The 14,275-nt window shown below is 44.2% G+C and overlaps 1 protein-coding gene across 1 annotated transcript in view; it reads right to left on the bottom strand.

Moving 5' to 3' along the window:
• DHTKD1 (dehydrogenase E1 and transketolase domain containing 1) overlaps nt 1-12,936 on the bottom strand; it is a 54,200-nt gene extending 41,264 nt beyond the window's left edge. Inside the window, exon 1 of the mRNA XM_060006043.1 lies at nt 12,698-12,936. Within this exon, the coding sequence (XP_059862026.1) occupies nt 12,698-12,854 (157 nt within the window). The 5' untranslated portion in view covers nt 12,855-12,936. The remainder of the gene's footprint in view (nt 1-12,697) is intronic.
• Nucleotides 12,937-14,275: the final 1,339 nt, after the last annotated feature.

Raw genomic sequence — 14,275 nt, 5'->3', positions numbered from 1 at the left:
AAAACATTCTCTTTAGTGAACCACATCAGCTCAGGGATCACTGCTTCAATTTCTAACTGAAATTGCTAACTGAAAAGCCAGTTTTTAATGATACTCTAGAACACTGACGGGGGAGTTGGCACAAAAGGATGCTGCTCACCCCGCAAAACATGTGGCACCTACTATTCTGAAAGAGCCAGAGAGAGAGGACTATTCCCCTCCCACCTTGGGGCACATCCTCCATCCATCCTGACCATCTGTTTTCTCTCAGACCCTCATTTCACTGCTCTGGTATCTTCCACCAGACCCAGTCCCATATCTCTTCCCTCTCTGTCTCCCAGATCCTTCCATTATGACCTCTGGAATTCTGTTCCATGCTTAACAGGTCTCCCTACCCTCTTCACCTCTTCCCTAAACAATTGCTTATACTCCTGTCGTCACGGGAATCTGCTTTCCCCTGAGGACACCAGTGGAAGGTGAAGTTACTCATCACCCACACACACGTCCCTCCGGTACTGAAGGTGGAGTCAATGCCTCCTCATTCCTCACTGACATTCCCCTGTAGTTAGTCCTCTAACTCCCTACAAACCCCCAGTCCTCTTAGGGACATGCCACAGTGTTGATAACTAATCCCCACTGGCCAAAAGTCATCACAAGATAATGCTGTAGGAGAATGCTTACTGGAAAAGCATCAGTTTGTTTAGATGGAAAAAGACTAAAAGACACTATATATAGCATAAGCCTGATTTTTGTTAAAATTGGTGTATAATATACATTTCATTATATAGTATATCTAGCATATTAGTATCTATATACTTCATATATGTCTCTGCACTTGCATGTATATATTCCACATATATAAAGGAAATAGACCAAAAACTTAGTGATGATCCTATGTCAAAATTCCTAATTTTGGGGCTTCCCTGGTGGCGCAGTGGTTGAGAGTCTGCCTGCCAATACAGGGGACACGGGTTCGTGCCCCGGTCCAGGAGGATCCCACAGCAGTGAGAGGCCCGCATACCGCAAAAAAAACAACAAACAAACAAACAAACAAAATTCTTAATTTTGGGACTTCCCTGGTGGCGCAGTGGTTAAGAATCCGCCTGCCAATGCAGGGGACATGAGTTCGAGCCCTGGTCCGGGAAGATCCCACATGCCGTGGAGCAACTAAGCCCGTGCGCCACAACTACTGAGCCTGTGCTCTAGAGCCCTCAAGCCACAACTACTGAAGCCCTTGAGCCTAGAGCCCATACTCCGCAGCAAGAGAAGCCACCACAAGGAGAAGCCCGTGCACCACAACAAAGAGTAGCCCCAGCTCGCCGCAGCTAGAGAGAAAGTCCACGCACAGCAATGCAGACCCAACACAGCCAAAAAAAAAAAAATTTTCTTGCTTACCATAGTTTCTAAGTTTTCTGTAATGAACATGTCCAGTAGAGCTCTTTATTTATTTTGGCCACACCATGAGGCTTATGGGATCTTAGTTCCCCGACCAGGAATCAAACCCAGGCCCAAGGCAGTGAAAGCACTTGAGTCCTAATCTCTGGACCTCCAGGAAATTCCCAGAGCTCTTTAAATTGTATCCATTTAACTGACTTAAATACACCCTGAAAGCTTCTGATGATCAGATTCTCTCCACTGCCCTCACCAGTTGACTATATGCTTGTAAGAATAAATTATATTTGTTCCTAAGGCTGTTGCTATGGGGAAAAGTAAACATTAGGGGAGACATTATAAAAATCTAGGAGATTCCGCACTCAGATTGCTTTCATAAGTGCCCTTCACTTTAAAGATTTGCATATACAAAACCAAAAATAAACATACTTGAGTTAAAATACATAAAGTGTCTCTCATTTCATTATGATAATCCTTGATTTAATGATTTTTTGTTAAATTAACTGACCAAGTTTCAGTGTCAAATGCATTGGATAAAATTGCTTCAGCTGGATTACTTTGGTAGCAAATAATGAAATTAAAAGATTTAAATGGATTGGATCACAGCAATAGAATACATATCTTCTTCACAAAAAAATTCCCTGTTACTGTATAAATCAAAGGATTACTGTAAGAGAAAAATGAATCCCTTCACCTGAGGCATAATACTGACCAAATGACTCAGTGCTCACGATATCTGTGAAAGTTCAGAGGAATTTAAGTGGATGTTTAAATTCCTAAGAAGCCAGAGAGAATAGGGCAAACCACAGTAGCAGATATATACGCTCTTCTTCCAAATAAAATGGAAAATACTGGAGGCGTGCTTCTGGCTCAGGAGAATGGCACATAGTAGATGCTCAAGAGATATTTGTTATTACTTGAATGAATGAAGTCCTGAAATTCACTGTATTGTAATGGCATCACAGAACCCTCCCGATCAAAGGTTTCCAGAGCCCTCAAACATGCCGTATGAGGGCTGCAGTGGATCCCTCCTGATCACTTTGGGTCCTTCTCTTCTGAGAACTGTACCTTCCCATCCCAGAGGGTGGGTTCCAGGGCCATGTCTCTATTGCTCCACTTTGCCTCCCAAAGAGTCAATGGATTCCAAAGACACCTGAGTCAAGGTGGGTCAGATTCAATCTTCCCAGAATTTGAGACTTGGAATTAAGAGATATGAGAAGAGTGAGCGTGAGACTGCTATCCTTAGAAAAGCCTGCTTGCAAGGTTTATGCTCTTGGTTGCTGCCTGGGAATTTGAATTTCAGGAATGGCCTCACCTGTCCCTAATTGGTAAGGGTGATCCACTGTGCCTCGACTGTTTGGGAGAACAAGGTAGTTTAGGCTGAACACCTGCTTTCCTTCTGGGAGTCTGGGATTTTGGCACATGCAGAGGGTGCTTATACGAACCTCTCCCAATAAAAACCCTGCAGGGATATCGGCTCGGTGCTTTGTGACCACCTGGACGGGTGGGATAGGGAGGGTGGGAGGGAGGGAGACGCAAGAGGGAGGAGATATGGGAACATATGTATATGTATAACTGATTCACTTTGTTATAAAGCAGAAACTAACACACCATTGAAAAGCAATTATACCCCAATAAAGATGTTAAAAAAAAAAAAGAAAACAAAACCCTGGGTGCTGAGACTCTAATAGGATTCTCTGCGCAGGAACATTGCACACATGTTGCTGTGTTTCTTGAAGAGGAGTGCATTCCGTGTGATGCCTCATGGGAGAATGCAGAAGGAAGCCTGCACAAAGGTACTCCAGACTCTTCCTGTGCCTTTTCCATTATGGTCCAGCTGTGTGTCCTTATCACATCACTGCCATAAACCTTAGCCATGAGTACAACTATAGACTGAGTGCCATGAGTCCCTTCTGGAGAATCTCTAAATGTGGGGTGGTCTTGTGAACCCCCAACACACATTATGGGTGACACAGGAGCTAAGTACCTTAACAGCTGTGCCTTATCGGGCCACACACAGCCTCTGCCAATATTCCCAGAGTTAGCTTTGGTTCACTCCCTTCTTGATTACTTGAAACGTTTTTCAGCTCTAGAAGATACCCTTGTACCCTTCAAATAAAGTCCCCTCTTTGCTTAAGATAGCCAGAGTTGGTTTCTGCTGCTTGTGACCAAAAGAACCTTAGCTAAAACAAGAGTAAAAAAACATTATGAGGGACTTCCCTGGCGGTCCAGTGGTTAAGACTCTGTGCTTACAATGCAGGGGGTGCGGGTTCAATCCCTGGTCAGGGAACTAAGATCCCACGTGCCGTGCACCCAAAACAAACAAACAAATAAAAAACATTATGATAGGGATATCTACTTCACTTTATTCTCTGCTGTAAGCAAACACAGTGGGGGCACTGGATAGTGTTGAATAGCATTTTATTTTCAGAAAGAAATGTGTTCATATTAACCAACATAAAGTACACTGACAGATAACCTAAACTAAACTTAGTACTTCAACTGGAAGTCAATACAGTTCTCTTTCATCATCTGGTCATAAACAGCCTCCCCCCAAAATATCTAGATCCAATCCACAGTCTCTTTGCATTCAAGTCAGCATATGCTTAGAGCAAGCGGGAACATTGGCTATCTATAAAAATACTAAAGACTCCAAGAAAGAGAACTCCATAATTGGAGTCCCATAGGCCCTATTTTTTTTTTTTTTTTGGCCACACCTTGCGGCATGTGGGATCTTAGTTCCCTGACCAGGGATCGAAACCAGGTCCCTTTCAATGGAAGCGTGGAGTCTTAACTACGGGACCGCCAGGGAAGTCCCCTCTTAGGCCCTATTAAAATGAGACGGGGACTTCCCTGGTGGCACAGTGGTTAAGAATCCGCCTGCCAATGCAGGGAACACGGGTTCGATCCCTGGTCCTGGAAGATCCCACGTGCCGAGAAACAACTAAGCCTGTGCTCCCCAATTACTGCGCCTGCGCTCTAGAGCCCACGAGCCACAACTACTGAGCCTGCACACCACAGCTACTGAAGCCCGCACGCCCTAGAGCCCGTGCTCCGCAACAAGAGAAACCACTGCAATGAGAAGCCCACACACCGCAACTAGAGAAAGCCCGCGCACAGCAACGAAGACCCAATGCAGCCAAATACATAAATAAACAACAGAAATTTATAGAAAAAAAGAAATGAGACAGCTGCCACCAGCTTCAACTTAGGAACTTCATAGATAACCATATCAAAAGGCAAGACTTGGTACCAGAATACTATTATTATGAATTCTGTACAACAAACTCATACCTAGGCTGCGCAGCTGAGTTCATTTTACATCCAATCATCTTCTCTTCCCATCTCAAACATGATATCTTTATAAGCTAAATTTATTTTGCCAGATAGTTCTTTCTTGCAAAAAACCAAACTTTAAATAGAAACCTTGTTCTGGTCCTTTCCTTTTTTTTTGAGATTCCTTTCTTAAATCATTGCCGAAATAGGTGAGCAACAGTCACAGATTGATAATAAATGATAGTGACCATTTATTGAGTACTAACTTGTGCTACACATTGTGTTACATTTTTCAGATACGTCATTTTATCTAATCCTGTAACAGCCCTGAAATAGGCACCCTTATCTGCAGAAGAGTTAACTGAGGCCCAAACACATTAAGTGACTTGCAGAAGGTGACACTGGTAATGAAGAAGCTGGAATTTGAACTATTTGTACTCAGGTGTGCTTGATTTTAATCCAGTGTTTTACCCACTATACCATAACAAAAAGTGAAAAGGAAAGTCCAGGGCCTACAGCAAACAGGATGAGATAACTAGAAGTCATTGAAACATTTAAAAAATCATCTAAATAGTTTTGAAAATCTCTAATGCAATAAGATTTTCCCCAACTGTTTTTCCTATACCTCCAGTAAAGGCTCCTATTATTTCTTTTCCCTTCTTTTTTTTTTTTTTTGGTCCGCGTCATGCTGCTTGTGAGATCTTAGTTCCCCGACCCGGGACAAAACCCAGGCCCCAGCAGTGAGAGTGCCGAGTCCTAACAACTGGACTGCCAGGGAATTCCCAAGGCTCCTATTATTTCTAATATGCAACATACCTGCAACCTCACTTCAACTACTAAAGCTGATCTCCAAGATCAGTAACCACTAAACGCTGTTTGGAATCTTACAGCTCCCATCTCCTAATGGTCTCTAAATTCTGCCATTTTTTAATAACCCAAATCCTTCATAATGAAATTTATGCCTATGAATCACTGGTTCTAAGCTGTTGCCCTTCTATATACTAACAACGAACTATCAGAAAGAGCAATTAAGGAAACAACCCCATTTAGTGTCATACCAAAAAGAATAAAATACCTAGGAATAAATCTACCTAAGGAGGTAAAAGACATATACTCGGAAAAGTATAAGACACTGATGAAAGAAATGGAAGATGACACAAACAGATGGAAAGATATACCATGGCCTTGGACTGGAAGAATTAATATTGTTAAAATGACCATACTTCTCAAGACAATCTACAGATTCAGTGCAATTCCTATCAAAATACCAATGGCTTTTTTCACAGAACTAGAACAAATACTTCTAAAATGTATATGGAAACCCACCTCCATTTTAAATTAGGATTGTTGATAAATAAATTCAAGTTTACTTGGAAGTTGAGGTATACAGAGGTTAAAGTACAAGCTGTTTTACTAATAGCCAGCTACAAAGGACACTCATCACAGGTCAAATTTTAACTAGTGAAACCGCTGCCACCCAAAAAGGTTACTACAAGCAAATCCAATATCTCTCCAAAGCCTTACTACAGTGAAAATCTTAGTAAATGAAGTAGTCATCCTATGCAGGCATTGATATTTGGCCAAGATAAACATATTAAGAAAGAAGGCTGATGAAGGTCAAAGAGGAGGAGGGAGGCACCATAACTTTGACCGTACCTCCTCCCGTTTCTCTGTGTCACCTTGGATGTGGGAGGATGCCTTGTGTCCATTTTCAGTAGGGTTTGTCCTTGGATTCATTTTGCCAGTACCAAAAGTTAATGTACATGATCCATCCCACTAACTCAGTCATTCCTCTCAACAAAGATGGTACCTTTTAGGACAACTGGTAGGCATTATGAAAAAGACTAAAGCTGGAACTTAGCTGGCAGTCCAGTGCTTCAGACTCTGGGCTCCCAATGCAGGGGGCACCTCCCAATGCAGGGGGCATGGGTTTGATCCTTGGTCGGGGAACTAAGATCCTGCATGCTGCACAGCAAGGCCGAAAAAAAGAAAGACTAAAGCCAATTAAACTGTGTCCTTGGCCTCATCAGCCTCCTATAATTACTAGAACAGACCATAAGCACACAGTCAAACAGAATTTAAGGAAAAACCCAATGAATCTTAATTGTCTTCATCAGCAAAAAAAACGTTATTCCTTCTTCTAGAACATGGTAATACAGTATATTACCCTGTATATAAAGTGTTTCTTAGTTCTTGGTGTTACGGTTGTACGTGCAAAATTCAAATGTATCAAATGTCACAAAGAAATTGCATATACAGAACCCTATTTCCACTTCTTAGTAGGAATCAATCATTTAATAAGTATTTAGTTAAGTGTAGAGCTGAAAGGAATATAAGACAAGGTCTTTACTAGGCAGGATCTTACAATGCAAATGAGAAGATGATCCCCGCACAAAACTGCACACAATTAGAAAAAGTTTAATACAGTCCAAGGGGTTGGGCCCCATACTGAGAGTTAAGGGAATTCAGATTAGGATAGCCTGGAGTTGTCTGGAAAGATGTCACGGAGAACTTGGGAATGGAGCTGGACTGTGGAGAGTAAGAAGTGGAAAGGCACAAAGTGAAGAAGAGATTTGGAAAGTGAGGGAATTTATGTGGAAAGAGGTAAGAAAGAATTAGAACAGGTCAAGAAACATGAAGGGCATTGAGTAGCAACCTAAAGAACCTGCATTTTATTTTGAGAGGCAAAGTAGAGCGTTTGGAGACCTGAGTAAGAAAGTGACTCAGTTAAACCAACGTTTTAGAAAGACTGGACTAAGCTGGAAGGGAACTAGGCTATAAATTATAATACCAGCTAGGCTAGCAGTTTTACCTCTTTGAAGTCATGGATCTCTTTGAGAATGTGATGAAAGCTACGGGCCCTCGGCCTACAAACAGACACACACACAGAGTTGTGCAAAGTACACAGACCCCCTGAAACCTTCTCATAGGGGTCCATGGACTGAGGTTAAGAACCCTTGAATTCAACTTTTTTTTTTGGTAGCAGGCCAGAATTAAACACCTAGACTAGGATCCTAGTTAGTGAAAATATGAAGAAAGCAAGGCTTTGAGAAATAGAGTGCTCAAAATGGGACAGGAAGTACAAGGTGAAAAGTTGCTTGCCCCAGATTTTTAAAGTACATCTGTAGCAGAGACTATTATAACTCCCAACATCCATTTCCCTTCTCTTTTATGGTAACAGATAGCTGAGTATATGACCACCCAGAATAAGGATACCCTTTCCAGCCTTCCCTGCAGCCAGGGTGGCCAAATGACTATGTTCTGGCCAATGAGAGGATAGTAGAAGTGATGTTTCAACTTCTGGGTCTTACCCTTAAAGAGATGGTGTTCTCTTCCCCTCACCCTTTTCCTCCCTCTTGCTGGCCAGTATGTGGCTATAGTGGTGAACTATCCTCGACCAGAGTTGAAAGCAACACCCACAGGGTGGCAAAGAAACAACATAGAAGAAACTTGAACCCCTACAGCTTTGCAGAGCAGAGCTGTCATACCAGCTCAGACTTCTACTTACTTTATTCAACCCACTGTTATTCCAGGTCTCTGGCACAGCCCCTGAACACATCCTATCCAATATTGAATTTGCTACTGGAGGTGGGTTGCTGCCACAACAGAACCTAAAATGTATATGACACTGGCTTAGCAGTCAGGTGGTGGGTACCGAGGACCCAGGTATTTCAGACTAGAAAGCTGAAGCAGTGTTATGTTATCTGACATTCGGTAAAACTGTCACTTGCGATATCTTGAAAGGCAGGCTGCATGCCCATGGAGCCTGTAGCTCAGTAGTCTGTGTTCATCGTTTCTTGTCATCTTCAGGAAAGCCCCAGAAGAAAGGTGAGGTCAAGGAGGAGATAGTTCATCATTAAGAAGAGATGGAGGGAAATTCACTCCACTACTGGGAGGTTTTCTCCATCTGTGGCCTCAGTACCTAGAGGGCAGACCCAGCCAAGGTTGGAAGAGTAGAAGCAATTAGTTAAGGTAGTTCTGAAGAGGCTGTCTTGGCCGGATATAGGAGAAAAGATGAAACCCCTTTTTAAGTACCTTCTAGTAAGCATTATCTGTTAGATGATGAAAGCCAGCTGAGCCTTCAATATCACACAAAGGGTTTTGCCTTCCCACTACAGCATATTAGTTGAGATGGTCTCAAAATAAACACCATTAAATTTAGGGAGTCGAGTGGGTAGAAGCAGTAAATAAAAGACCAGGGTTTGCAGGCTTAAAAACTAGGCCCAGATGAGCTCTTTGACTGTGGGCAAATTGCTCATGGAATGACTAGAAGCAAAAAGCCAAAAAGCAAAAAGCAAAAAGACTGCAGTCCTAGGAATTTTATTTAAGAAACTGAACTGCCGGGTTTCCCTGGTGGCGCAGTGGTTAAGAATCCGCCTGCCAATGCAGGGGACACTGGTTCGAGCCCTGGTCCAGGAAGATCCCACATGCCGTGGAGCAACTAAGCCCGTGCGCCACAACTACTGAGCCTGCGCTCTAGAGCCCGTGAGCCACAACTACTGAAGCCCGTGCACCTAGAGCCCGTGCTCCACAACAAGAGAAGCCACCGCAATGAGAAGACCACGTACCACAACAAAGGGTAGCCCCCGCTCACCGCAACTAGAGAAAGTCCGCGCGCAGCAATGAAGACCCAATGCAACCAAAAATAAATAAATAATTTTTTTAAAAACCTGAACTGCCAAAGAAATCCCAACTCCAAATCTCAAAAAATGGTACAAATGAGGTTACTTACAAAACAGAAATAGAGTCACAGATGTAGAAAACAAACCTAGGGTTACCAAGGGGGAAATGGGGCAGGGGAGGATAAATTGGGAGATTGGGATTGACATATATACACTACTATATATAAAATAGATAACTAATAAGAACCTGCTGTACAGCACAGGGAACTCTACTCAATACTCTGTAGTGACCTATATGGGAAAAGAATCTAAAAAAGAGTGGATATATGTATATGTATAACTGATTCACTTTGCTGTACAGCAGAAAGTAACACAACATTGTAAATCAACTACACTCCAATAAAAACTAATTTAAAAAATAAGAAATAAAAATAAATAAAATTAAAAACTGAACTGCCAAAGAAATCCCAACTCTGGCCAGAAAAAAAAAATCTGTAATTGATGACTACCTAAAGTAACTCTCAGGCTCCTAACTTTATCAAAATAAAGTGGACCATGAAAGGTGTGCAGCCCCCAAGGAGGGCACACTCCCCAATGCCCTCAGAAGATACAGGTTAAAGAAGAACCCGTGGGCTTCCCTGGTGGCGCAGTGGTTGAGAGTCTGCCTGCTAATGCAGGGGAAACGGGTTCGGGCCCTGGTCTGGGAGGATCCCACGTGCCGTGGAGTGGCTGGGCCCGTGAGCCACAACTGCTGAGCCTGCGGGTCTGGAGCCTGTGCTCCGCGACAGGAGGGGCCGTGATGGTGGGAGGCCCGCGCACCGCGATGAGGAGTGGCCCCCGCTTGCCGCAACTAGAGAAAGCCCTTACACAGAAACGAAGACCCAACACAGCCAAAAAGTAAATAAATAAACTCCTACCCCCAACATCTAAAAAAAAAAACACAAAAAAACTACATCCTTAAAATGGGCAAATTTAAAAAAAAAAAAAGAAGAAGAAGAACCCATAAGGCAAGACCAGGGGAAGGGACAGGGGCAGAGTTGAGGGGCCAGACAATCTAGTGAATTTACCACTAAGCCACATAAAGGGGCTTTACCATTCCTACCCAACAGGACTTGATAACTGGTCTGAACCAGTGGCTGCTATAAATTCCTCATTCTTTCCTTTTGTGGATGGGAGTTTCCTTTGTACATCGAATGTGTATATATTCAGGATGGATGGCAGTTCATAAAATTCCAGACTCCAAGGAGCCACAGCCACACCTGCTGGAGAGGACTGCACATTCTCCAGAGAAAATGGACTTTGAGCTGGATTAAGGAATTTAATGGAGGAGGGAGGAAGTGAGTACATTCTATGTGTGGGAAGAAAAGCTTAGGATATTTGAATGGCCAAAGGGGCCGAGCGTGATTACTAATTATTTTCCAACATCTATTTTCCTCTTCTCTCTCAAAATAATTTTTAATTGGAAGGTAGCCACCCTGAGTAAAGACTATGGTTTCCAGTCTCCCTTGCAGGTATGTATAGAAGTGTGACCAAGCTCTTTGGACGTGAGCTATATGTAATCTCCTTCCCCATTCTCCCACACAGCCTAGTAGGAGTAGTATCTATAAAAAGAGTTTTTACAAAATGATGTGATAAGTTCTTAAACAGAAAGAACTGTCACAGATCTACATGGAATGATAATTTTGGAGAAAGTTACAAAACGGCCCACTTGCCTTTAAGTTTTATTCAGAGTATTAAAAAAAGATATAAGGAAAAAAATTCCTTAAGTCAGATCCCATAACTGCAACAAACAACTATTTCTCAGTATTGATTTTACTCTATCCTCTCAGTACAACACAATATTGTACCCTTAGCCTGCAGTTCTAACTCAATACTGAACTTTCAAAGTTCACCAAGGATCCCACAATACAGCAAGTTCATTGCTAGGAGGGGTGGGGAGGCACAAGTTGGTGATGAGGGAAGAGAGAAGATTATATACAGATAAAATCAACTCCAGAGATATTTTTTCAAACCACACCAGCCCAAAGCTCCCTGGATGATTTGGATACAGTCTTGCCATTGAGAACCACCAGCCCAGACTTTTCCCAGCAAAGATTAATTCTCGACTGCCAGGCTGGTAATAGGAATCAAACAGAGACCCAGCAGTGAGGGAAAACCTCAAATAAGATCACAATAATTGCACACTGAGCACACACTAGTAAGTTCTTAATTGAAGAAGAGATTGTCAAATACATCTTACACATACATCCCTTATGACTATAACAGTGTTTGGCCATGGTGGCCACGGACGTCCTGCTAGAGAGTCACCTAGAGTGACATAAAAATACAAATTCCTGAACCTCATCTCAGGCCACTGAATGAGAACTAGGGTGGGGTTTGGGGGAGGGGAGAGGGAGGCTGGCCTGGAAGCTAGCATTTTAACATCATGCAGAGTGATCTGAATGCGCGCTTCAGTTTGAGGACAGTTGGCGTGTAAAATTCTGGGCATTCAATTTGCCAAGTGAAATAAGATACCTATAGTCTTACTCTCAAGGGATTAGCAATCTAGCTGGCCAAAATCCTGTCCCTAAAGAAACCCGCTAGACTCAAGAAGGAGAATCAGTTTTATTCTAAATGTCCCCTGGGATCAAAAGCAAAATATTGAGGTTCCAGTGTGTGATGTACTGCTCAAAGGTCAGGTGCTTAGACGATGAAGGGGCTCCTAATTGTTTATCCAATAACTGGATCAAAGATGCCAAATGACCTTCCTCTAATAATCGATCTGTGTTCATCTTCTATTCTGTGAAGATGAATAAAGATACAATAACTTTGGAGCATAAACCAAATGCTCAAAATTAGTTTCTAGCATATGAGGATGCAACAGAGCTTCCAAAAACTGATATTCATGTCTCGTAATACATTAAAACCTGAGTAACACGTTTCTAAATTCAGCAAAGAGTTCTAAACTCTGAAATTAAAGAGGCTACACAGAGGAGACAAATGGACAATAAATACCATGCTGTGGTCCAAGACCATCTACTAACTGCCCTCTTCACCCTGCCACAGTCGCGATCCCCACACATCCCGGCTCACACCAGCTTTGGAGACGGACCTGGAAATGTATCCTTGGGTGATCTCCAGGAGCTGGGATATCTTAGAACTTTTCTTTTCCTGCAGCCCCGACTCCGCAAAGAGCTAAGTTCTTATACGTTTTACGACCAAGGAATGGAAAAGACAAGAGCTCACAAAACCATTCTGTGACCCCCGACCCTGACTGTAGGCACGCCTGTCCGCCTCTGCTCCCTCGCCTCACGTTCCTCCCCACCCTCCTACTCGCACACTGAGGCCCCTAGAAGCCCCAACTATCAAAAGCACCCCACCCCAGGCCAGGCAGGAAGGCCCCCTGCCTCCCCAGGCCCCACGCCCACCGCCCGGGCCCAACCTCTGACCTGGGGGGCGCGCCAGGCCGCCCTGGGGCTCCCGGCTCTCGGGCTTCCTCGGCGGGTAGCCGTAGACACCCCTCTCTGTCTGGTAGCCGCGCCGGAGGAGGAGCGGAGGGGCCCGGCCGAGGCCCAGTCTTGTTGCTGCCACAGTGGCCAAGGCCATGTCCCGCCAGGCCCCCCCCCGGGCCCAGAGACTTCTGCGGGAGATCTAGGGATCGCGTTCACAGGGAGGTAGCTCCTGGAACCCACCGCGTGGGAGGCGAGGCGGGGGGGGGGGGGGTAGGCGAGGGGAAGCCCCGCCTTCGAGACAACGCCCCCAGTCCTGATTGGCCAGGACCGGCCCTCGGAGCCAATCTAGATCAGCGGCCTTCAAAGCGAAGCCGCGCCCCGGGATCCGCTGGGACTCGCGCGGTCCTAGAGGCTGAGGGTAGCCCTGGATTTGGGAAAATGGGGAGTGTTGAGTAGAGCAGTTACCGGCTTTCTGGTATAAACCTTGATATACCTATATATGCTGCGGTCTCCCACCAGGAGTGATCACCCACCACCACTCTCCTGGAAGCCCCAGAGCACATCCTCACACACACGATGCAGTCTCCTACAGAAAGGAAAAATTAGCGACAGGGTGCATGAAAAGTGGCTGGGACTCAAACCAAGGGACTTGGTTTGAAGGAAAGGTCATAGGAAGTAACCAGAAAATCAACATCCCCCCTCCATTTGCATTTTTGTAAGAAACACTGAGGGAGAAAGAATAAAATAGGGGAGAAGGAGCCTGTACGAAAGCGATAGAATAGGAGTGAAGAGAAAGTGGACGTGGAAGATTTCATGTGGAGTAAGGTAAATGTGCAAGGTGAGGGGCACACCAAGGAGAGGGGCAAGCATGAGCACAGAAGCCTGGGAGAGGCTGCAAGGCGTTGCAAGTGATTCCAAGAGGCCGGCGAATTGGGTGTGTATTGAGAGATGGGAGTGGAAAGGTAGATACAGGATAACTGCGTGATTAAAAGAGCTTTCAATAAAAAAGAAGGAAGTAATTACGAGATCAGTGTCCCTTTATATCCCAGAGAAGGGAATCTCCAATCTCCCACAGTGACAAGGTTAGCCTTGGACAGGAGCAAGGGCACTTCATAGAATATAAAAGGGAGGAAAGGCAGAGCATAAGCGTTATCTGTTTCGGTAGGCTGATAGATTTAATCATGGAACGATGATGAAGTTCTTTTCTGCTTCAACTTTTTTTGGTGAAATATTAAGCAAGATGAACAGCAGAAAGTGGGAGTGAAAAGACATGGGAGGACTGAAAGGGATAAAAAGGTATGAAGCAGTGGGATGGGAAAGTGAACAGACCCAGAAATGTCATGATTTGGGGGTTGCCAAGAGCCCACTGAGGCTTGTGGTTACGGACTTGACTCAGACAAGACAGAGTGATTGTGAGTTTTTCTCCAGATATGTTCAGCTCCTTTTGCAGGTGCAGGGTAGGCAGGAGTTGTATTTAACTAAGGATGGATTTTTGCCAGGCAGGTATGATGGAGAGATGGGGCAAGGGAGAATTCATAGCACTGAGCCATGCAGTCCAGGCTGGAGAAGTTGAAG

The sequence above is a fragment of the Delphinus delphis genome, chromosome 2 (assembly GCF_949987515.2).
Source record: "Delphinus delphis chromosome 2, mDelDel1.2, whole genome shotgun sequence".
Classification (NCBI taxonomy): Eukaryota; Metazoa; Chordata; class Mammalia; order Artiodactyla; family Delphinidae; genus Delphinus; species Delphinus delphis.
This window is presented reverse-complemented; position numbering and strand designations above follow the sequence as displayed.